The following is a 24,920-nucleotide window of genomic DNA, read 5'->3' on the forward strand; positions in this document are numbered from 1 at the left end:
GACTTTTAATTACGTAGATTTTTAGGCTTCTTGTAATATAACACGGGTGTCATAATTAGGTGGCATCTTTCCGAAACATTTTTTTAGATTAAGCATCATGTTATCACAAATAATCACGTTTTTTAATGATATTTTTCAAATTAATCCCACACAAGCTGGAGTAGAGTTTTTGGATTCGTTATGTTAATAGCCTAAACCAAAAACTGTTTTAAACCGATCTGAACTGGTTTAGTGAAAGCTTAGGCACCCCATAAAAAAGTACAAATAGAAAGAAAAACAGAATTTTTTTTGTTAACTCTAACAATAAATAGCAGAAAATGAAACTCACAACAATAATAGTAATCAAAACTATTATTTAACCAACCTGATTTAGTATGTGTCAAGCATTTAAATATTACTTTTGCTTTTTTTAACAATTATTTTCTCCTACCTTTGCAACATCCATTTAACAATCCCTCACGATTGGCCAACAATCATGATGTCATTGATGTCACCATCCAATTCAACCAATCATTTTCTTCTCTCTGATGGAGACTGGCCAATCAGGAGTTTCCGCGCATTCGCGCCCTTGCTACTCGTGAAGTCTCGAGGAAGGGAAAAAGTCTAACCGGGCGGTCAATTGCAGGTTTTTACCGAAACAAATTTAATGTATATACTTATATATATTCTTTGGTAAACTTTTGACTAACTCTAAATATATAACAGTTGTCATTGTTAATGTTTTTGGTTGGACTTTGTTAGTACTCTAATAGATCGAACAGTCGATGATACCGCAGTTCCAAGTCAGATCCTCCTGAAGTGAAAAAAAAACAAAAAACTCCTCTGCTAGCTTATTTTCCGCCATTTTTGACGGCGCAGTGTTTTGGTTTATTATTGTTAACTCTGCTTTCTTTTCCTCACAGTTGCTATCTAAGCCGGAGAAAAAGAAGAGTGTTTAGTGAATCGTCATTCAAAACCGTGTAGTGACCCAACGGTGTTTCTATACCGCAATGGCAAGTGGCGGGCCAGTTTTGGACAGGTAAGCTAGCTAAAGCTAATGTAGAAGTGAAGTGAAGTACGTGCATTTTCTATATGTAACTGATCAGTGATCGTATCATTATATCATAAGATCTAAGTGGAACATTTCTTTGTGGAATTGTTTTTTTTTTTTTTTAAATCAGAAGTGTGAAACACTGTCAATCAGGCTTTTAGGTTTAAAATTAATTTAAAGAAATTGATCTCACACTTATTATTATAACGATGGTGGCCAAAAAAAAAAAGCTTTTTTTATTTTTGTATTATTTGCAGTAAATGTTAAAACCTTAACTGGCATGTGTTGTGCTATGCAGGGCCAGAAGGGTTTTAGTTTTCATTCCCTCTACTTGTATTTTTCTGTTATATCTCACCTGTGCACTTTGAAAATGCTGCCTGTTAGATGTCACAGTGGTGATATATTTGTAAATACCACACTCCTTTAATACAGTGGAGGAGCTGGTTTAGCTCGTGCTGGTTTGCGGCCCCTTCCGTCTGTGAAACCAGGGTTCAAATCCGGGCTGTTCCCTGTTCCCTTCTCTACTTCTCTGCCGGTCCCAAGCCTCGTTGCTTTGAGAGGGTTGCGTCAGGAAGGGCATCCGGCGTAAAATATTGCCAAGTTTACCATGCGACTTGTTCCCTGTGGTGACCCCTGATGGGAAAAGCCAAAAGAGAAAGAAGACACTCCCTTAATACAGTATTTGGTTTGTAAAAAATATTAATTAAACATTATTTCAGTTTTTCACAAATCAGTTAAATACTTTTTGTACGTGTGCTGATACCACTTCACTTTTATCAATCCTCCAAAACATGTAAAGGCCGTGTCACACAGGCACTACGTACATTGTGCGCATATTCCACAGATTAAACTTGGTCATACGTGAAAAAGGTGTGGTCTTGATGTGAAATTTTCGCAGATCACAAATGAACTACGTTAAATCCACAGAAGTATGAATAAACCACGCAAAGAACACGTAAATCAACGTAGAACATGAATCGTGCGTGATTATTGTGCTTTTATATGCAATAAATTTGTGATTTGTGCGTCAAATACAGTGGTACATGCGTGAAGTCAGTTGGACAAACGTGGAACGTTTGTGGAAAGCCACAAATTTGCGAGTGCGTCTTGCAAAAATCCTGCACGCTTGTGTATAATTTACGTAATAATAACACATAAGATATGTTAAATACGTGTAAACTGTATCATTCTCCACTGACCAAAACTTTTAAACAGCTGAAAACCAAATTCACTTAAAGACCCTCCGTCTGAACCCTATGCTCACGTCGACAAATGACGAACACAAGAAACACTTGTGAATTACGTAGATCACGCATGAACCATGAAAGACCAGAACTTCATTTGTGTAAAATGCTCAAAATGTAAGGCTCTCCAGGGTGACACCGCCTTAAAGCTTATGGACCCTAAATACGGCTGCCACAAAGGATCATGGGACTTTAAAGAAAGTGAGTAAAATATAGATGTTTTTAATGTGTAGTTATTCATATCTATAAATTAAATTTAAAGATTTTTGTTTTCTTTTTAAAGCAGTAATCCTGACCTTAACGGAGGAATGTCATTGCACCAAAAATGAAGGCAGGGATAATCTAACTGGGTCAACTTTGACCCTCTGGCCTCGCTTTGGGCTGGTATGAGCTCATCAGTTCTCCACACAGAAGTTAAACACGATTAATTACAGAAAACAATTTATAGATTTATGGGTTGGCTGAGGAGGAAAACAATCACAATGTGTTTTAGAAATTATATTTTTTGCAGCTAATCTGACAAAAGAACAGATTACAGAGCCAAACACAAAAGAAGAAAAGATTGTTCTCAGTCTGAGATAATCAGTTAGTCTCTTAAGATGCTTAAAGACCCACTCCAAGGAAAATGATGGATTTTTCTCATGATGGAAGACAAATAGAAAAGGAAACTTAAACTTGTTCAAATCATTGTGAATGAGGAGCAGAGCATTTGAAATTTAATTTATTGACAAGCTCCCTGCTCCGCTCCGCAGTGGGGAAGGGGAGTGGGGTGGGCTTACTCTGCACCAAGGCCCCACCCACAAGGCAGGTAAATTTCTATTGAACTGCTGCCGCTCTGCAGAAACTATGTCCTAGAAAATGACACAAGTTTGTGTATTTTGGCTTATAACGGCATAGTCATAATTAAATGACCACTGGGAACACTCTGACAATAGATGATCGTTATTTTAAGAACTTTGTTCTCAGTGAAATGCATTTCCTGTAACAAGATGGAAAGGTGAAGTTTTTAGCTGCCTTGTCATTCACCTTTCCAAAAATGTCCCAAGCAATCATGATATCAGCAAAAGGCAAAGTAACGTCTAGTTCGACTGAGGTTTGAGATCACTTCTGTCTTTTTTTTGTTTGTTTCTTGTCAGTCTTGAGGAGTTTGACTCGTCAGACTCCGGTAGCATTTATGAACCGCAGATAAATGCCAGAAAGAAGAAACAGAAAACAACATCTGGGCCACAGGTGAGTTTTTTTTCTCTGACCAATACTTTATTCTTAAGCAAAACATTTATTTAAAAAGTAACGCATAAATAAAGTTTAAAAAAGCAAGCAAGGAGTACTGTCTCAGCTACAGAATGTGCAGCATGCTTCTTGTCCTTTCTGGATTACCACCAGTTGCAATGGTTTTATCAAACGATTCCCATAATTCTTTTAGCCCAAAAAATCCAGGCGTAATGCTACAGCGAGGGGGACGCCCAGCGTCAGCAGCAGCACAAACCCCAGCCCTGGAGAGCCATCCCCCCAGGGGCAGGCACATTACCAGGCCAGATCCAGATCTATACCTGAGAGAAACACAAATGAAAGGAACCAAGGGATCAGTGCAAAGGAGATCTATGATGCTATCTGCTCTGGAAAGGCAGCCATAGTGGTGAGCAAACTGCAGGAAAGGTGAAAGGTAACACGTAACACAAAAGATCTGGTGGAAAAAAGTCATGAATTGAGCAGAAAAGCTGACGATGAGAGGCTGATGGTGTGCAGTCAGTCACAGCAGTATTATTGTTGAGCAAAACAGAATAGAATTTATATTTGTCCCAATGATTGTGCTGTTTTTAATCTGTTAAATCGAAATGAAACGGGACAATAAAAGAAAAGATCAGTTCTAAAGTCTCGATGAGCTGGCTGACCTTTTGTGAAACCCTCTCATTGGCTGCTGTCTCCCTGTTGATATTTAGACAGTGGTGGACGAGTGGCTGGACAGCTACAAGCAGAGCAGAGAGGGGGGGCTGCTGGTCCTCATCAACTTCATTGTTCAGTCCTGCGGATGCAAAGGTCAGAGGTTAAGGTGGCTCTTAGGGGATGGGTGATTGTAATTTGTAAGATTATCTTTCCAATATGAGTTGAGGCGGTCATCTGTGGTATTGATCTGACACTAAAAGCAGGAATAAAGTGTTGCTTTAATCCTCTGTCTGTTCACAGCTGTTTGAAGATTTGCTGAGCAGAAGGAAAAGAATCATTCGTGTTGTGAGTCATACATGTTGGAAAGTGTTGATGTTCGTAACTGTGGTGCTTTTTGTCTCCTAGGTGTGGTCACTAGAGAGATGTTTGACAGCATGCAGAATGCTGAGATCATCAGCACTCTTACAAAGGAGTTCAATGAGGTGAGGGAAGAAAAACCTCTTCTTCACATGTAGGTTGATCTTATTAAGCTGTGTTCACACCGAGCACAGTTTGCGCGAAAAAAGGCCTCAAATTTGTTGCTCGATGCTAGAGCTGTGACGGTGTGAGATTTTTGATCACCGCGGTGTCACAGTAACCCCCGCCGGGGCCGAACACAAAATCCCCCGGCGACTGCGCAAATGAATACAATTCACAATTACAACGCAGTGTTCTTTATTAACAGATAACAGTAACAACTAACTTCTACTTATCTAACTAATAAACTAACTATATAGGTCTTGTAGAATGACTATGTGTATGTGTGTCAGCGCGCTGCGTGTAGGAGGAAGGAGCGAGTGAGCGCGCACACAGGTGTGTTTGGGGTGCGCGTTCACGTTTGATGTTACGGAGTGAAGGAGAACAGTAATAAAACGTTTCCCCCAGAAGAACAGTGATTGATTCTTTATTAAACCGCTCTGGAGTTGATCACCGCGGTGATGAAACAGCAAGCGACACATATCTCATCACTACATGGAGGCATTGACTGTAGATCTTATTTACAGCGGATGGAAGACATGGATGTTGGTGACAGATCAGGTTTATTTATGTTGAAGAGCTCTACAAAAACATCAGTAATAATCTCTATGTGTGGGATCATGAGGTCATTCAGAGATTCTCCCAGTACTGTGAGGTTCACCATCTACTGCTCTACTGCTCTACTCTACTGCATCTGAATGACGGCCCTTTCAGCTGTACTTCTGTCTCTCTGTGACCCGGTTTGATGACTTGCTGTCCCACTTTAGTCCGAGGAGGGACAAAATAAGGAAGAAATGACAGGACCTTTTTCATTATTGGCTTGATACAAATAACAAAAATGTCTAAAAGTTCAGGAGGAGAACAATCAGTTTTTCCTCCATGCTGTTTTTGGGCTCCACCCGCTGGTCATGTCAAAACTACTATGGAGGCGCCACAATGCCAGAAAAGCGTTGCTGCTAGACCGGCGCACCCGACACTCTAAACGGGACCTCTGATAACATCTGCACATCGATTTAACACTGAAACTGGACGCCCCTGATGTGCTAATTGAGAACGTAGCTGTAAAATGAGTCCTAAAATAACCATTGCACTTTCATCTGTTTTGGGTTTGTTTCCCAGTGTAATAAGTGAGATATCTTAAATATCTCATAAGATTGTCGTTAAATTCACGACGCAAAGCACGATGAAAAAAACTCATCATTTTGATCAATGGATTGATGAGAATGACTTTCTGCTGATGTTCTTGTCAGCAGCAGAAGCACAGGTTTCTGCCTCCACTGTGCATTTCTGTCTTGTTTTGCCAGACTTCGGGGAACTACCCTCTCAGCACTCCAGGCCCTCAGATGAAGCATTTCAAAGCCGGTCTCTCAGAGTTTTCCCGGGTCCTTATGCGCTCCTGTCGTAACAGCATCATTTATGACGAGTACATCTTCCCTTCCCTGCTGGCTCTGCTCACCGGGCTGTCGGACTCCCAGGTCCGGGCCTTCAGGCACACCAGCACGCTCCTAGGTAAGGCGGCCACTTGGTCATTGATACAGCAAATAGAAACTGTGAGAAAGAGACAGGAGGCGGAGATGAAGAGGATGATGAGGTTCTCTTTGGGAGTGATAGGGATGGACAGAATCAGGAATGAACCAGAGGATGTTTAATGTTTTCGAGATAAACACAGGGAGGCAGAATGAGATGGTTTGGACATGTTCAGAGGAGGAACAGTGATGATGTCGGTAAAATGATGCTAATGTTAGAGCTACCTGGACAAAGGCCAAAGAGGAGGTTCGTGGATGTAGTAAAGGACGACATGATAGTTTGGTGTAAGCCACAGGTGTCAAGCTCCAGGCCTCAAGGGCTGGTGTCCAACATGTTTTCCAACCAACCTGCCATTGAAGCTCCTTATTGGCTAAACACACCTGATCCAGGTAATCAGCAGCAGACAAGGCAGGGTTTCTGGAAAGCCTGCAGGAGGTTGGCCCTCAAGGCCTGGAGTTTGACACCCCTATGCGGATGATTTGCTCTAGCGACCCCTAAAGGGAGCACATGAAAGTGATTTGGGATTATAGCATTTTTCAGAAATGTCTGGGATTGCAGTGTTTTAAGTTTTATTGTGTGGTTGAAAAAATCTCCCTCAGTTTAAATCTGTTTCAAGATTCCTCTTAATCCTTATCTTACTCCTTCAGCTTTGAAGGTGATGACGGGGCTGGTGGAGGTGGCTGTCACAGTCTCCGTTCAGCTGCAAACCACCCAGCGGCAAATCGACACGGAAAAGAGCAAGAACCCTCAAATCCGAGCCTCGGACAAACTGGAGGAGCTGCACGCCACCATCAGTGAGGTGACACATACAAGCTGACCTCACTGCAGATGTTAAAGAGCCACTCCCAGGAAAACTCTGTTTCTGGTGTTTTTAACAGCTTCTTGTGGCATTTTTCTGACGATGTAGGACATGTATAAAGAAAATGAAGTTTAAATTGCAATTCCATCCATAGAATGTGTTGTTGATTCACAGTTTGCATTATCTATATTATCAAGACAGTTTATGTTCCTGTTTTGAAATCCAGACTTGAGCCTTCAAAGTTTTCAGAGTAGAAAAACCACTAAAGCAAATGCAGACGTTAAAAGATTCATCTAACTAGACTGGAGCTTATTATTGGACAAGAAGGCCGCGTACAGATGTGTTAGTATGATAAGCTTTGAACGGAGAACTCAAAACTTAAACATGCAGTGTATTTCTTTGTCAGAATGAAATTTGTGATGACCATGTGATCGTGTTCTGGTGTAGCTGAAAGAGAACAGAGAAGAAGTGTGCTCCATGATGAACGCCACCTTTCGTGGCGTGTTTGTGCACCGGTATCGAGACCTGCTGCCTGACATCAGAGCCATCTGCATCGAAGAGCTGGGAGTTTGGCTGAACAAAGACCCGGAGGACTTTCTCAATGATGGATGTCTGAAGTATTTGGGTTGGACCCTGTTTGATAAGGTAAACTTGTAGAACCTAACAATAAAGAAGAAAGATTTAATGCTGTTTGCCATTGAAAGTTTGGCTTTCATTGAAGCCAAGTCATTCTTTATGTTTTCAAAATCACGCAAAATTGCCCTGAAATCCGCAGATCCAAATTGCAAAAGGTGAACCATGGCGTAGCAAGGGAATGTCGTATATTCAATTCTGGTTGGTTTTTATACATATATAGTGAGGCAAAAGGGCATTTGGCTGTCAAAGGTTATGTAAGTTGTCCCACTCAAAGCGATGACAGAGATATGTAATGTTTACAGAATTCAGAAAAGACTATAGGAGATCACATTGCTTGATTTAAAAAATATATTTTTAATCATTTATTTGTATGACGGTGCTGAAGATAAGTATTTAACTACCACAACCCAACAAGAATGCTGCCTCTCACAGTCTGGTCGTTTCTTCTGTAAAGACCCACTCCAATGAAAAAAGTGATTTATTTGTGTGTGTGTGTTTTTGACACGTTCGTGCAGCATTTTTCTCATTAAATAAATTAATAAGATTAAGCTTAAAATATCATTTTTGTAGTGTAGGAAATACACTGGGCTGACCACGAGCTCCTTGCTAATAACTCCTGCTGCTCTGCAGAAATTATGTCCTAGAAAACGACAGGTTTTTTGGATTTATAGCCATAATTAAAAGACAACTCGACTACAAGATGATCGGAGTGGGACTTAAAAGAAACTCTTGCAGAATCAATGAAAATATATTTACTTAGTGTCCTCTAATAGCAACAGGTAGGACCAGACCAAAGTTTTATTTTGGAAATGTGACATTTTAACTGAAATGCATTACTTATCACTCTCTCCACCACATAAACAAAAACGTGATCTCTGCAGATAATGCACAAACCTTCATCCAGCCAATTGTTCTCATAGAAAAGACTGACCTGTGTGTAACGTGTGTTACTGTGCTCTGTTCTCCTGCAGCAAAGTGCAGTGCGTCTGCAGTGTGTGCGCGCCCTGCAGGGTCTGTACAAGGAGAAGGAGTTCATTGGTCGCCTGGAGCTTTTCACCAGCAGATTCAAAGTGAGGCAGTGATCCCTCTGGACTGGAATTGCACCTCATTTTAAGCTTGTTTACTCGTTGTCTGTCTGTCTGTCTGTCTGTCTGTCTGTCTGTCTGTCTGTCTGTCTGTCTGTCTGTCTGTCTGTCTGTCTGTCTGTCTGTCTGTCTGTCTGTCTGTCTGTCTGTCTGTCTGTCTGTCTGTCTGTCTGTCTGTCTGTCTGTCTGTCTGGACAGTCTTTTCTCAGTTGTTGGAACATTTTTTTTGTTTCTTCTTTGTAGCTGAGCCACATCCTCCCATTTTGTACTGCGCCTGTAGTTTTTTGCACCACTCCCCTTCTCTTTCATGGCCCCATCCTTTGTCTGGGTGTGTGTCTGGGTGTGTTAATTGCTGCCAGTTACTGATGGATAAAAAGCTGTTCTCAGTCATGGAAAACCATCCAAAAGCAATGGGGATAAATGCTCTTTGTATGATGATGCTTCTCCGCCTCATTAGTGATTTTTGTGTGTGTACAAAGTTGTGGGTGCATTTGTGTATGTCTGTGGCTATTGTGTGTGCTGTGGAGTGTGGGTTTGCCAGCTTCATTGTTTGTCTGTGTGCTTGTGTACTAACCAACTGTCTGTGTTCAGGAAAGGATGCTGTCTATGGTGCTGGACAAAGAGCCAGATGTGGCTGTGGAAGCGGTGAATCTGCTGCTGCTGATTCAACTGTGAGGGGGTTTCTCTGTCCCTGATGGTTCCTTTGTTTTTCTATCTGCTATTTCACACATTTACTTTGGCTTTTCTCACCTAACCTGAGCTGTATGCATCACAACTCCTTTCCTGATCCTGTTGAGACTCTTGATGTAGCTTTGAAGCTTTTTTGTCTGGTTCGGGCCAAGTCCATCTCCATGTGAGAAGCATAAATTGTTCATTTATTTGAAAGTGAGATGCATATTAGTTACATTCTTAGCTAATATCTGAAAATCACTGAATGGATTCAGGTTTGGAATTGATTTATTTCAAGCAGTCGAAACCCAAAAAATACTGAAGAAGACTAAAGAAAGAAACAGCATTCCCCCTGCGTGTTTGCAGATTTTTTTCAGTCGTGTGACTCCTCTGGTTCATCACAAAAACTTAGCTCAAGACTTTAGTTGGTTCTGCAGGGGAGGAGGGGAGCGAACATGAAGAGCACGCCGGCCCGTCGGCTTCCATGCCAATATTGTGCCATGATCTGTTTCCCCTGCCAAAACTTTTATATCTGGCATTGTTGATTTGTTTCTTAGCTCTCGTATTTTGCTCTGAAAAGCGTAAAAAGAAGGTAGATGTTTACGATATACTTTAACCTGCGACTTTTGTGAGTTTGTCCTATTTGTATTGTATTCCACATGTTCGCACTTAAGCGTACAAAATATTAAGTCCCTTAAATATTTCGTTTGTCAAGTAGAGTCTGATTATTTGCTTGAAAGGGAGGGTGAGGAAGCACTTTTTTTTCTACCATCAGTTACTCAAACAAACAGCTTTTTTCTGCTAACTACATTTCAGCTGCTGATCATTAGACGGCTTCACATGTCAAATTCAAACGATGTACTGTATCAAAAGAAAAAGCTCAATGTCCATCATCCACTAACGTGCCCAATATCAAAGCAAGTCATGATAATTAGTAATTACTAATTATGAGCTGAGATGTTTCTTTATATTTCATTAACGCCCTCTTTATGTTTGAATTCTCACAGAATGACTGAGGAAGGCTTAAGCGAGGAGGAGTGTGGTCGCATCTACCCCTTAGTATACGCTGCTCACCGGGGCCTGGCGTCTGCTGGGGGGGCTTTCCTCTACAACAAGTATGATGTCTGCTCATTTGCATGAACAGTTTACAAAGACAACTGCTCCATTCTAGATCATAACTGTTGGACTGCATTGCTCCGATATTGTTCGCCCTTTTTGTCGCCCATTTCTGTTGTTGTTAGGGGGGGTGGGGGGGGGGCTGTAAGCTAGCTAGCTTCTAATGAGCTCTTGCTGGTCTAGAAAATGATTCTTTTTTTTTTATTTTGGGTAAAAACGCCGGAATTATTATTAAAAGTAAGGATGGGCCAATATAATTTGATCTGTCCGACACCGATAACCAATATTTCCCCTGCAACTGTGGCCACGAGCCGATATTTGCTGATACCGATACTTAAGTGTATTGATAATAAAGAACACTTAAGTATTGGTACGTGCGTAGTTAAAGTAAACCTTGTTCCTGTCAGTCCGCTGCCACCAACGTCTTCAAATGTTAAGGTGTTCCTATCACCTTAAAATGTTTAAATAAATGGATCTGTAAGCATTCAGACCATTTATTGATATTGGACATAACTGTAAACCATAAGCTCCCCATTGCCAGGGATCTATTAGGAACAACATGGGTCCCTAAGAAAGTCAAATACTGACTATGACTGTAAACATAGGCTTCCCAATCTATTAGGAACAAGTATTCATTACAAAAATTAAGTGTTTCTGAAAACAGTCAGAAGACTATCGGTAGATTTTTTAATATCAGACTGATACAATAAAGTCAAAATATGCAAAAATGGTCCGATACGATGCTGGCACAGATGTATCGCCCATCCCTAACTAAAAGACCACTGGTAACGCTTTTACAATAGATCAAAAGATGATCGAAGTGAGACTTTAAAAGTGTTTTTATAAAATACCAGAAATAAACCTTTAAGACGTTGAACTCAACAAAATTGTATGTTTACTTCATAGATGTGTTTCAACTGATTCACAACTGATTCTTTTAGTTTAAGAGGTGAAACGTTGTTTGCTTTTATAAAAAAAGAAATATTCATCTTTATTTGTACATTTTGGTGTTTTTATGTTTTCCAGGTTTCAAAGCCTGATTGCCCAAGAGAACAACAACAACAACGCTGCCTTTTTTCACGTCCTCATCGCCTTCTACACCCAGAATGAGGTAGTACCTCTCTGTTGAATTTTGAAAAACGTGTAGTAAATCTTTAAACTTTCTTTTTTAGTCCTGTTAATTTCTGCCCATATTTAAGAATAATTATATTTCCCTGAAACTGGTTAGAAGGTGAAGCAGTTCCTAAGCAAATAGCTGGATAGAAGTGTGTGTTTGCAGTTCCATGAGCATGGGGCATACCTGGTGGACAGCCTGTGGAGCGTGGCAGGATCCGAGCTGAGGGACTGGGAAACTATGAGCGCTTTGCTGCTGCAGGATGCTGGTGAGGACCACACTAACACTCAATGATGGTATGAGCTGCTGCACTCAGTCCTTAGAAAATACTGTTTTTTCTGGACTATAGAGCGCCCCTGTATATAGGCCGCATTTGCTCTATTTAAATAAATTAAAAAAAGATATAGAAGCAGCACCGGGCTATAAGCTGCAGATATCTATATCTATAAATTAGATATTTGCTGCATGTACAGAACAGTTGTGTACTGTAAATGTACATGTATGTACCTGAACAGATTCTTTCCGAACAATGCCTTTTAACACGGCAGCAACTTTGCTGAACAACACGGAACAGAAGCGAGAGAAAATAACCGCTATGTTTTCACCTTCAGTGTTTGAAACCACCAGTCACTTTAAATATCATTTGATAATTTGTCCTACATGTTCTATCTGCTACAGAAAAGGTAGCGTAGTCTATTCTTCCTTGCATTGAGATTTTGTTTGTTTTATTTTTTTATTCGTATTCTTTGTATAAGCCGCATGGTTCAAAACTTTGAAAGAAAGTAGCGCCTTATAGTCCAGAAAAGGCAGTAGCTCATTAAAAAAGGAACCATTATCACAGTGTTTTTCAACCAGCAGCCACCAGTGTGCCGCGGGACATGGTCAGGTATGCCCTGGGAGACTGCCCTCATTAACTGGTCTAAAAACATTTTCCATGTCCAGGATGTCAGCTCTTTGTTCATCCAAACAGGCCCTGATAAAACACTGAGTAGTTAGGAATATGAAAGATCGTAAAATACTTTTTTCTTTGTGTTTATTTGATTATATTAAAGACATTTTGGTAAGAATGACGGTTCTGTGATTTAGCCGCAGCTTCAGCTATTTTTGGAAAAGTCCCGCCCCTTCAACTGTCTCCACCAATCATTCTTGGAGGCTTAATCATACGTCATCAGTCTGACCAATCAGAAGTGGTTAAATTCTTCACTTCCTTGTTCCGATTCTGCTCATAAAGTGGCTCAGTTCCAACAAAAATACCCGCTAAAGCTCGTCTTTAGCGGTGTAGCTTTCCGCGGGATCCGATGTCAGACCGTGGAACAAGTGAACAAAACAATGAAGCTCAGAGACATCGGTCTTTCTGCCCGTTTGCTGTAGTTTTCACACTACATCTCCCATGATGCATTGGGTTAAAGTGACAGCATCTCAGCGCACAATGAGTCTTTCTTGTTAAACGTCTTGAAACAACAACGAACACACATCTAACAGTTTTTAAATCTTCTAACTCAACTTTTATTATATCTTTTAGAAAAAACAGCTGTTTTAAAAAATAGCTTCCAGCTTTTTCTGCCACAATTATCACAAAAATGCATGCGAGATTGCAGAGGGGCTGAAGATCAATACAGACTATAGAGTTTCTCCTTTTTTTTTTGTTTTTGTTTTTTTGGATGCTGGTGTGCCGCAGGATTTTTGTCAAGGTTAAAGTGTGCCATGGCTCAAAAAAGGTTGAAAAAACCTGCATTATGCTGTAGTTAGGATTCTAAAACAGGATACCAAGCCTGAGGTTTGACTTCTCAATCTAGAGGTTTTCTCTTTTTTTAATCCCTGTTGTAATGCGGTGTCAACCCATCTGTCCCCTGCCCCTGCCTTTGTGTTGTCAGGTCTGATGTATGAGGAGGAGGGGGTGCTCTTAGAGCTCATGATGTGTGCAGTCAGACAGGCAGCGCAGGGAACCCCACCTGTAGGGAGAAGTCACGCTAGAAAGGTGGAGACGGACGTTTTAAAATCAAGAATGAAACAAAGTTGTTCCTGTTGTCTCAGTTCGATTCTATTAAGATCCATCATGTTTTCTAATTCAGCTCTTGCTGTGTAACGTGGTGATTTTGTTGAGATTAGATTGCGAGTATGAAAGAAAAGAAGGTCCAAGAGCAGGACAGGAGTCGCATCACAACACACTTCATCCCCATTCTGCCACAGCTGCTCGCCAAGGTACCAAAGTTCACCTCACTTCCTGGCGGCTCTTTGTCCATCATGTAGACCAAAAATTAATGTTTATTTTGCTGTGCTGTAGTACTCGGCAGATGCTAAGAAGGTCAGCCTCCTTCTCAAAGCGCCTCTTTACTTTGATCTGGAGATGTACAGCAGCACTCAGTGGCTGAAAAAGGTAAGAGGTGTGGGGGGGCTATTCTAATTAACCGTCTTAGGGTGGGGGGAGGGCAGTACAAGTACACCAAAAACTGAATCTATTACCACATCAAAGAACTTCAATGAATTTGTTGGTTAAAATTGTATCACACTTAAAATGAAATCACTAATCCGTTTTATTTTAGAGACCAACTTATTAAAAAAACGGACATATTATAGAATTCAGAAACCATCCAATGACTGAAAATACTGAAATCTTTTACAGATTCTGTTCCACACCGTTCCATGTAGGCCTTCTAATGTTTTGGCAAATAAAATATTGAGCTAAAATGAACTGAAAACTCTCATCTTAATGACCAGGTCATCATAATCGGCACAATTACTCATGTATCTATTTACTTCTTTGATATCTAGTGAGCTGTAGTTGTACTTTTTCATGTTTTTTTTCAATTTAAGCTTTATTTATAAAGACTTAAAGCTATGTTCATCAGCCCTCAGCAATGCACATTCAATGCATCAGTAGATATAAGTTTTATTCACAAAATCTAACTTTGTTCTTTTATGCCAAGAAGTAAATTGTCAAAGTTCTCTGCTGGAAGAAGAAAGGATTGACAGAAAAAAGCTGATTTAGAACCTTCGATGCAGTAGTTCTGAATGTCCCACTCCCATCATCTTTAGTAAAAGCGTTCCCATTTTTCTTTTAATTATGATTTAAGTTTTTAACCAAAAATCGATAAACCTGTGCTGTTTTCTAGGACACAGTTTCTGAGGAGCAGCAGGAGTTTGAGATATGTGTCTCTGAGTAGGGAGCTTTTGGTCCACCCCGTGTATTCTCTACGTCCCAAATACGACTTTTTTTCTAACTGAATTTTTTTACCTGCCCCTGACGCACAACGATTTGAATAAAGAAATGCTCAAAAATGCAAATTTAAGCTTAATATTCTTAATATTTGACTTCCATCACCAGAAAAAAGACCAAAAGACATGCTAAAAACACCAAAAACACCATGTTCAATGAAAATGGGCTTTTAAAAACTGTTTTCCTAAAGAAAACTCCCTTTTTGTTGACGTTATCTTGACCTTTCAGTCTGTGGTTAAAGTATTCAAATGTATTGAAATTATACCAACAGTCAAGCAAAACCCAACAATGTTGTGAAACCTGTTCATTTGTGAATATTTCTGTCTCGAGTCATTCTCTTTTGGGTTCGTCAGTATCTAGACCTGCTGCTGTCCCAGGTGTGTGGCGTAGTGGAGAAGCACACTGACAGCACCGTGCTGCAGGCTTGTGCCCAGCTGGCCAACACCCTGTGCTCAGAAAACTACACCTTCTCTTCCCGGGCACATCTGGCTTTCAGCCAGCTCCTGGACGACCTGGTGGAATGTTTCAACTCATATTTCGCCGAAATATTGCAGGTTGGAGTCCAATCAGGGAGCTTTTCTAAGATGTGTTGGTGTGCTCTGACATACTGCATAGCAGGTGAACCAAATGACCTAAAGTCTGAAGAAGAATCCACCGTGAAGTAGGTTTAGTCAAATCTATGCTGCACCGTAGAAGGAATTACTAAATGATTCCATTATTGAAATCACATTTAAGGAGATGGATTTGATCTTTAGTAAGAAGGGTATGTTTACTGTTGGAACATTGTCTCTTGTGTGTTCAGGGTGGAGCAGATAAGGACGACACGTACTCTGCAGCCACAGCCTTGAAGAAGATTGCTGTTTTTAGCAGGCGAGTTCCTCTGACGCCCGAGGCCGCAGCTCTGATTCCCTGCACGCCAGCGGGTGACTGTTTTTGTCTGGTTTTCCAGCGCCAAGGACCCGACGGGCTGGAAGCTGTTTGACTCCTGTCTGCAGCTGCTGAATAGTCGGCTGGAGTCTCTGGATCTCCACACGGAGGTTTGGGGCAACCGTCGCTGCTTTCAGACGGCTTCCTGACTTACTTCAGTCATTCGAGTTCCACTCTAACAATCTTTTGATTTATCGTAAAAGCATTGCCAGGGGTCTTTTAAAAACCTGTGTCGTTTTGTAGAACATAGTTCATTCGAAATTAGTATCTGAGTGTCAGGCTGGACCATTGGCACAGAGGAACCCCGCCCCCACTTCCCCTCCCTGTTGTGGAGCTAGGAGCTTACCCAGAGTATCCTCCACGTCACAAATATGCTCTTCTTCAAACAGCCTTTTTTTGTCTGCTCCCGATTCACAAAGATTAAAATAAAGAAATGCTTTAGAAATGCAACTTTAAGCTTCATTTTCTTCATGTATGTCCTCCGTCATCTGAAAAAAGGCACAAGGACATGATAAAAAAAGACCTTAAAGGCATGATTTTCATCCGAGTGGGTGAGTTTTTCGGTGCATGACTTTGAAATTCCTTTCCTCTTGATGTGATTCCAGCTGACGGTGTCGGCTCTGAAGTGTGCAGGCTTTCACCTGATGTGGGCCAAAGTGAACGTGGACAAGTCCAAGCCAAAAGCGGTACGTCGCTTCAGTTGACGCGTCACTCCTCGCCGTTCAGACGCGGTTCTCGCTCAGATCCTCGTCTCCGTCAGATGATGGTGATCTGAGCGGCCGTCACCGGTCTGGCCCTGTGTTTGGATCCTTCATGTCTGTGTTGTCCAACAGTCGAGCAGCAGGCAGCAACGCAACAGTCTGTTGGTGCCTGCTGTGATCCTCACATCTCTCTTCATAATATTCTTTACTGTCATAAACTGGCCTCAATCTCCCCTATATTTGAATATGTAACTCTAGGGATCCTTTTTTCATTTTATCTCACATTTTCCTACACAGAGAATGTCGTTATTATTATTCATGTAATCCTGTTTATCACAGTGAGTCATTTTCATTCTTGTGTCTCAGAATTCTAAGAGACTTTTTTCCCCCATTAAACAATATATGACTTAAATGATAGAACAGTTGATAGAACTGCTGTTTCTGCACCAGAACTTGTCCAGCGCTGCTGCACCACTAAATGCATCACAACTCTGTCATTCCTCTCTTTTTTTTTTTTTTACAGGCGGAACTGAAGCATCTGAAAAAAGACATGAACACGTTCTGCAGAATCTGTCAGAGGTGTTTGTCTGTGGACAAGACAAGGATCAGAGATGAGGTAAAAGCTCTCATCTGATTGGATGATGAGATGGCAAATAACAGCTCACTTCTAGGAGTGGGAGGAATTTGGTTTTATTTTTAGCCAAAAAACAAAAAAAAGATCAGTGAATCGATTTAGCCTGCAATCCATTTATGGATTTTTGAATCTGTTCTGGTATCACTTGGTTATTTTAGCTATTTAGCACCTCATTCTCTTTTTACTTCCACTTTAAATGGTCGGTTTAGTTTGTAAAGGAGGTGCTTTTATTAATAGCACTTATATACAGTCAGGACCATAAATATTTGGACAGAGACACATTCTTTCTAATTTAGTTTCTGTACATTACCTCAGTGAATGTTAAATAAAATAACTCATTTTATGGGCTCGTAAGTAATTGGACAATTAACTTCCATGCTATTGCATGGGCAGGTGTGGGCAATTCCCTTGTTATGTCATTATGAGTGAAGCAGATAAAAGGCCTGGAGTTGATTAAAGCAGTGTTTCTCAACTAGTGTGCCGTGGGAGACTCCCCTCATTAACCGATCTAAAAACATTTTCCATGTCCAGGATGTCAGCTCTTTGTTCATCCAAACAGGCCCTGATAAAACACTGAGTAGTTAGGAATATGAAAGATCGTAAAATACTTTTTTCTTTGTGTTTATTTGATTCTATTAAAAACACTTTGATAAGAATGACTGTACCATGATTTAGCCGCAGCTTCAGCTGTTTTCTAAAAAGTCCCGCCCATTTAACTGTCTCCACCAATCATTCTTGGAGGCTTAATCATACGTCATCAGTCTGACCAATCAGAAGTGGTTAAAGTCTTCACTTCCTTGTTCTGATCCTGCTCATAAAGTCGCTCAGATCTAACAAAAATACCAGCTAAAGCTCGTCTTTAGCGGTGTAGCTTTCCACAGAATCCGGTATCAGACCGTGGAACAAGTGAACAAAACAATGAAGAGACGTCAGTCTTTCTGCCCTTTTGCGGTAGTTTTCACACTACATCTCCCATGATGCATTGGGCTAAAGTGACAGTGTCTCAGCGCACAGTCGTCCTTGCTAAACGTCTTGAAACCACAATGAACACACATCAGTTTTTAAATCTTCTAACTTTTATCACATCTTTTATAAAAAAAACAGCTGTAACTTCCTGCTTTTTCTGCCACAATTATCACAGAAATGCATGCGAGATTGCAGAGGGGCTGTAGATCAGTACAGACTATAGTTTTCCTTTTTTAATTTTTGGATGCTGGTGTGCCGCAGGATTTTTATCAAGTTTAAAGTGTGCCCTGGCTCAAAAAAGGCTGAAAAACACTTGATTAGAGGACTCGTGCTTGCATTTTGAAGATTTTGCTGTGAACAGACAACATGCGGTCAAAGGAGCTCTCCATGCAGGTGAAAGGATCCATCATTAAGCTGAGAAAACAGAAAAAAGCCATGCCAGAATGACAGAGAATGTCTTGAACTCATGGACGTCACCAGATGCTGGGTTTTCTCCTTCTGGATGCTCTGCCAGGCCTTTACTGCAGCAGCTTTCAGTTGCTGTTTGTTTGTGGGCGTTTCTGTCTGAAGTTTAGTCTTCAACAAGTGAAATGCTGCTCAATTGGGTTAAGATCAGGTGACTGACTTGGCCATTCAATAATATTCCACTTCTTTGCTTTAATAAACTCCTGAGTTGCTTTGGCTGTATGTTTTGGGTCGTTGTCCATTTGTATTATGAAACGCCGCCCAATCAGTTTGGCTGCATTCACTTGGATCTGTGCAGACAGTCTGTCTCTTTAGCCCACAACTGTCACAGTGGAAGTTAAAAATATCAGACGCCAACTTCAGCCTCATCCAACCTTAAGGTACAATGGATTAAAAAAAACGGGCATTTTCTAAATACATTCATAAACATGAATCCACCATTTGAACAACTTTATTAGCAGCATCTTTTGTAACATTTGACAGCCGGTTGTTGAAGGTTAAGTATTATTATGGTCTGTAGGAACAACTGTCACAGTAAATCCACATTTGGAGTCAAGATTCCTGGTTTTTGACTGTTAAATGCAGATTTCTTTTATTTTGAAGTAGACTCTTCTTCTGTTTCCTCACTGACTCTTTTCTGTGTACAGAAATTTTCGAAATGTGTTTGTTTTTAGTTAATTTTCTAGCTGGAGGGTTTCAGACCATCTGCTTTAGGAAAGTAGTGGATGGAATTTCAACTCGTGACCGAGTGACTTGACATGCATCAAGAATGAATCAGATGTGCTGGAGAGAATCCAGTAGATTTCCAAAATAAAGCTTCTTTCAGAATCAGATTATATATAAAGTGGAAAAGAAGTAATTGGTGTGTTTTCCTCTGTGGACCAGTAGCAATGGACCGGTACCGGTCCCATGGCCTGGTGGTTTGGGACCACTCCTGTAAATGACTGAATCAGAGGAATGGGTCTAACAGGGAGTCCCTCCGTTTTGCTCTTCCATTCTTAGGCATTTGAGCTGCTGTGTGACCTGCTGCTGTTGTACAGCCAGGCTTCAGTCCGTTCAGAACCTGCGCTCCAGCCGCTGGTCCACCTGCCGTCTGTGTCTCTGTGCTCCGAGTTGGCGTCGTTCCTGCTGGACCACGTCTTCACTGAGGAGGAAGACGCTGAGCTCTGCGGTACGTGTGCATCCTCCGCTGTAAATAACTGCTGGTGTGATCTGTGCCGCTTTCCTGCAGCAGCTTTAACTCAGTGCTGACAAAGTGACGGATGAAAGACGCTCAGAGGTCCTTTTTGTTCAGAAACACCATTTCCCTGATGTCCCTCCACACAGATGTGTTTGTTCATTCCGTTTATTTTGACTGTTTGTTAGTATCAGCTTTGAATGTATTCAGAAAAATGTCTGTAAGTCAAACTAAGTGCATTTTAAAAATACAAGCAACTATTTCTCCCTCCTCTGATCTTGATTGCAGATGAACGTGAGGAAGAGATAAAGATGACTCTCTTTCAGAAGAGGCGCAGGCAGCTCGCCGGCTACTGTAAGCTAGTTCTGTACGGAGTCCTGGACCTGTCTGCTGCCACCAACGTCTTCAAGCACTACAGCAAGGTCAGACGACGTTTCAGTCTTTAGTCCAGCCTGTTTGCCCAACCTGGGAGGGTAATTAGCTCCTTGCATCTCTGAAGAAATAAAATGTGTTAAAAATACAGGAATCATTGATATTGAAGATGAGGTGTAAAAGTGCGGAGGAGGAAGATGAAACTGGTTTTAGATCCAGCAGGAAGCCGTGGATGAGTCAGAGCAGAAGCTAAAAGCGGCCGACAGATACGATGAACGAAGTGGATCATTTCACGTCTGCAGACCTTTCATCTCAGCTGCTAATTAAACCGATTAACCAAGTTTCCTGTTTCCCCTGCAGTTTTTTAAAGACTTTGGTGACATCATCAAAGAGACGGTGAGCAAGAGCAGGCTCATCAACCCCGTGCAGAGCGCCAAGACGTTCTGCCTGTGCCTGCAGCAGGTGTGCACTCGCGTTTCTCACTGAAAAGGTTTTCAGGCGGCTGCGCCCCGTTTAGACAGAGCGGGAGAGGAGCAGTAGGGGTGAAGAGGAAGAGGCGGAGTTAAGGATCCACACCGATTCAATTTACCATCTTCCTGTGGCATTTTTCTGATGATGATGATGGAGGACATGTATAAAAAGATAAGCTCAGAAATACAGCGGGTATCTAGCTCCAATATTGCTCCCCCTTTTTGTTGCACCCATAATGTCAGGTTGAGGCTGTGACGGGCTGTAAGCTAGAGGGAGAATACGTAAACGGATAAGAGGCGGAAAGTGGGGGCGGGCTTACTCCCCGCCAGCAGTCCTGCCCACAACTCTAAAGTGAATTTCTGATTCACTACTGCTGTTCTGCAGAAAACGTCTTCTTTATTTTGGGAACGCTCTCATTTTGGACTGACAGATGATGGGAGTGGGTATTTAACCTGATGGATGCACCCTGTCCTCAAAACATGAAATGACTGTCGGATCAAAGGTTCTAGCGGCTGTCGCACACACTCAGAGACTTATGTCACTGCTGACTTTTACACATTGAATGGGCTGATGGTCTGCATCTAAGTGTCGTCTATGGTTTTAGCTCTTCTCAGAGATGCTCACAGACGACCCCAGCCAGCAGGATCCCACTGAGATTCGAGACTTGGCGAAGAAGCTCGCCATGACCTTCGGCATTGACCTCCATCGCATCCGTAAACCGCTGGTCGCCCTGCACCTGTCAGTACCTCCCCTCACACAAACGGAGTTCCAGTTCAACCACTTCCTTAAGTCTGTTGTGGAGTTTTTCTAGATTTTATTCACCTGAATGAAAAGGGGTTTCTGGTTCAAATCCCGGCTAGAGCCTCAATTTAGAGTTGGCTAATACTCTGAGTGCATGTGCATCTATTTCAGGTACGGGTGTGTGTTACTGCTCCATAAGTGTCCATGGTTGTCTCTGTGTGGTTCTGATGGACAGAATGGAGTCGGTTTATTCCGTCCTGCCATTTATTCTCATGCTTTTCATATTTGCTTTCAGGGATGGCATAAAGTTTGCGTTTCGAGTCCCAGAGGATGGGAGCAAGCAGCTTCCAAATGCAGACTTCTTGGAAATCCTCAGCGAGTTCAGCTTCAAGCTGCTTCAGCAGGATCGAGTTGTCATGTGAGAAGAAAGAGCAGGAGTTTCTTTTCACAGATGGAAGAAGAGCCTCTGCTGGAGTTCCTCCACACTTTTAGCTGTGTTGCTGCCGTCCTAAAGTACACTTTTGATCGTCTGAGTCTACCCTCAGGGGATGCTTCTTTTTATGTTGTAAAGCAAATGCATTCCTCTCCTAGTTCTTCTTTTCATCTCTTATTCCCCTCCCCCAGATCTGGGTTTCTGAAGTCTGAGTGTCCCGCTGCTGCCCTCTGCTGGCCATCCGTTAAACACTATGAGTGTTCGCTGGCGTCCCGCTCAGCTGCCAGGCTTAAAGAGCAGGAAGTGGCCGCCGGTGCCGTTTCCCAACATGATACCCCTCAACCCAAACGCAGGAGGACCACTGCTGGGGGTGACGCACATCATATACTTTACGTGCTTTTCTTTTGTTTCTGTCAATAAGTGTGCATGAATAAAAAACAAAATTAAATGCCCTGTCATATCCAGACATCTGGTGAAAATAAAAAAAAAACATGTTTTTTTATTCAGATTGTGATCCAAACTATTTTGTGTTCATTAAAAGTTTTATTTTTGGAAGGAATTGTGTTTTTTGCTCCAGGTTCAACATCCAGCACAACCAAAGGGCCGTGGTTGGAGAGCAGCAGCATCCACAGCCGCATGAACACTCCTGTGCTCACCTCCACTGTCCAAAAACGGGCAGCACCGCCGCCGCCACCCACACAGGTCAGAGCAGCAGAGTCGGACGCCGGCAGTGGATTGGCTGAGGTGGAGTCAGAAGACGAGTTCTCCTCAGGGTTAGTTCCATAGTTCTACTTTAGTTGGAGTGTTCATTTCTGTCTTGTTTTAATTAAGGCTTTGAACTCATCAATTAGTTACATTTTTCACCAACAAAACTGTTCAACGTTAACGTCAGCAAAGGAACAAGTTGACGCTCGGCTCAAACGGGCTCAGAGACTTGAAGTTTCTGGGTTTTTTACAAGAAAAATCAAATTCCTGAGGATTTTTGTCAGTAAAAGTAGACGTTTCTGTGACGGCTTCAATCGTGATGTGTTATCCAGGATGCTGATGCGAAAGGTGAATCCCACAAAACGGGGTCGTCTGAATTCCGCCCAGACCGCAGCTGCTCGGGATAAAGAGGATGTGGCGTCCCACCTGACTTTGTAAGGCTGATTTCAAATGGAGGACGGATTTCTGTGGAGAATCACTTTTTATGGGATTCTTCTTTCAGTCGTAGAAACGTTTGTGTTTTATCTGCTGTTCAGGCTTTCTCTGATTGAAGATGACATCTCAGAAAGAGAAGAGGGTGAAGATGAACCGGAGATTGAAGATTCTGACAATGAATCACAGTCTTCTTACACACTGGTAAAAAAAAAAAGTCCCACTCCAGTCAAATTTTGCTCCATTTTTAGCGTTTCTTTTTAATATCATTATGCTGTTTTAGGCTAAGTCAGAAAGACCTGTTGTTTTCTAGGACAGTTTCTGCAGAGCAGCAGGAGTTCAGAGCTCTGATTGTACACTCTTGCACTAGCTTACAGCCCTAACTTAACATCATTAGAGGGGGGGGATAGCAAGCCTTATTGGAGCTATCCAGTGGTGCAGTTTGGAGCCAGTGGATGCATCGGAATGGAGCAGAGCTGGGAGAGGCAGCTAGGTGCTCTCGGAGCCAGCCCAGTGGATTTCACACAAATAAGCTCTTTTTCCAGCCGCATGTTTTCATCCGATTCACAACACTTTGAATGCAGAAATTCTCACAAAAACTAAGCTTAATTTTGTCAATATGTTGAAATCCAAGTTTATTTAGATATTATTTGTCCTTCTAGGGAACACATCAAAGTGCTTTCGATATAAATAATAAAATATAAATACTAAAAATAGTTCTAAAAAAACACCTACTCATTCTGCTAAAACTATGTAAAGGCTAAGCTACAAAGATGAGTTGTAAGTTTTTTTCTTCACAATGTGACGTGGTCTGGCCGTACTGACCTCTGAGATCACCAGCAGACCTGCGCCTGAGGACCTGATGACAATGAAGGTCCAGTTTCATTGAAACTTTTAGAAAAAGTAATAAAAGCATCTTAAAATGGATCCTAAAGCCGACTGGGAGCTAGTGCAAAGATTTCCAAGCTGGAGTAATGTGCCGCTACTTTCAGGTTCTGGTTAAAAGGCACAATAAATATGTCCTCTATAGTCAGAAAAGAACATGTGAAAAAGACCAGAAACCCCATTTTCATTGGAGCGAGTCTGTAAAGAAGAAGTAGAGATCCTGTTGTGAGCTAGCTTTAGTTTTTGTTCAAAGTTGAGACGGTTGGAATGATCTGTAAATCAGTTTGTACGGTTAGTGTTCCGCAAACTGTTTTGGTTGTGAACTATTTGATTGTGAAGTTAAAAGCGTCCTCTGGTTGTGTTTTCTTTCAGCCTTCTACAAGGCACACCTCCGTCAGCGTCCTGGATGAGCTCTTTGACTGAAATCTTTCGGGGATCCTCCAGCCAGATCTTCTGGAGCTTCAGGAGTAAAAAGTACTTAAAAAAAAGGTTTCTTTTTCTGTTTGAGAGCTGTTGCCCTTTGTAACTTTGTTTATAAATATTTTTGTTTGTTGTAAAAGATGAAATATTTTTGAAAAGTTGAAATGTTTATATTTTATTGGAAGTAATGTTCGAAACCTGTCAGCTTTTTTATAAACTGAAAGTGCAAGGACTTCTTAGTATGTTGTATTGTTGGCAACATGTGTTTTGTTAAACAGTTTTGTTTATTTTTTTAAGACTCTTATTCAAAAGTGTTGTGTTTGGTGTTTCATCATTTTTGATTTTGTATTTCAAAATGAAATTAAATGTTGTAAAACACAGGTATCGGCCCTGATTGATATGTGTGATGGGAAAACATGTGTTAGGTTTTGAATGATTTAAACATATAAAGCAGTCAACTATATGCTTTAACAACCATGACAGATCATAAAAATAATAGAGCCATTAACCAGAGCTGAAAAAGATACCAGTGATTGCATAAAAATCTCTTACCTCTAGTTTTGTTTACACATTCAATGAGAAAAATTACCTATAAACATGTTTGCTTTTGCATTTTTTTCTATCAAACAAAATGTAGTTTAGGGTTGGATTTTGCCCTGTACCTCCTTTGTCTTGTAGGTTCAGTCTGTTCATGCAAAATCTTATCGTCACATTTCGCGCCATTCCTGACAAACTGGGCGGAAGTTTATCCAGT

The 24,920-nt window shown here is 41.4% G+C and overlaps 1 protein-coding gene across 5 annotated transcripts; it reads left to right on the plus strand.

Annotated features, from left to right (window-relative positions):
- Positions 1 to 491: 491 nt before the first annotated feature.
- Positions 492 to 24,546, plus strand: stag3 (STAG3 cohesin complex component). 5 transcript variants are annotated; one of them, XM_004073053.5, is made up of 32 exons: positions 492 to 625; positions 903 to 1,018; positions 3,411 to 3,504; positions 3,698 to 3,910; positions 4,215 to 4,311; positions 4,564 to 4,640; positions 5,979 to 6,183; positions 6,849 to 7,000; positions 7,448 to 7,645; positions 8,608 to 8,706; positions 9,313 to 9,392; positions 10,398 to 10,505; positions 11,533 to 11,617; positions 11,786 to 11,888; positions 13,495 to 13,598; positions 13,730 to 13,822; positions 13,905 to 13,997; positions 15,191 to 15,391; positions 15,640 to 15,707; positions 15,787 to 15,874; positions 16,370 to 16,450; positions 16,989 to 17,081; positions 19,533 to 19,701; positions 19,996 to 20,129; positions 20,440 to 20,541; positions 21,155 to 21,288; positions 21,587 to 21,709; positions 21,916 to 22,094; positions 22,302 to 22,497; positions 22,762 to 22,863; positions 22,966 to 23,065; positions 24,119 to 24,546. In XM_004073053.5, exons 2-32 carry the CDS (start codon positions 990 to 992, stop codon positions 24,167 to 24,169), a joined length of 3,651 nt encoding a protein of 1,216 aa, XP_004073101.1. In that variant the 5' UTR covers positions 492 to 625; positions 903 to 989; the 3' UTR covers positions 24,170 to 24,546. The 5 variants fall into 5 exon arrangements, with proteins under 5 accessions (XP_004073101.1, XP_078809648.1, XP_078809649.1 ...); XM_020706400.3 differs by having other exon boundaries at positions 541 to 648; XM_078953522.1 differs by lacking the exon at positions 20,440 to 20,541.
- The last annotated feature ends 374 nt before the right edge of the window (positions 24,547 to 24,920 follow it).

Source organism: Oryzias latipes, chromosome 10, assembly GCF_053564925.1.
Source record: "Oryzias latipes strain Hd-rR chromosome 10, Olatipes_Hd-rR_3.1".
Classification (NCBI taxonomy): domain Eukaryota; kingdom Metazoa; phylum Chordata; class Actinopteri; order Beloniformes; family Adrianichthyidae; genus Oryzias; species Oryzias latipes.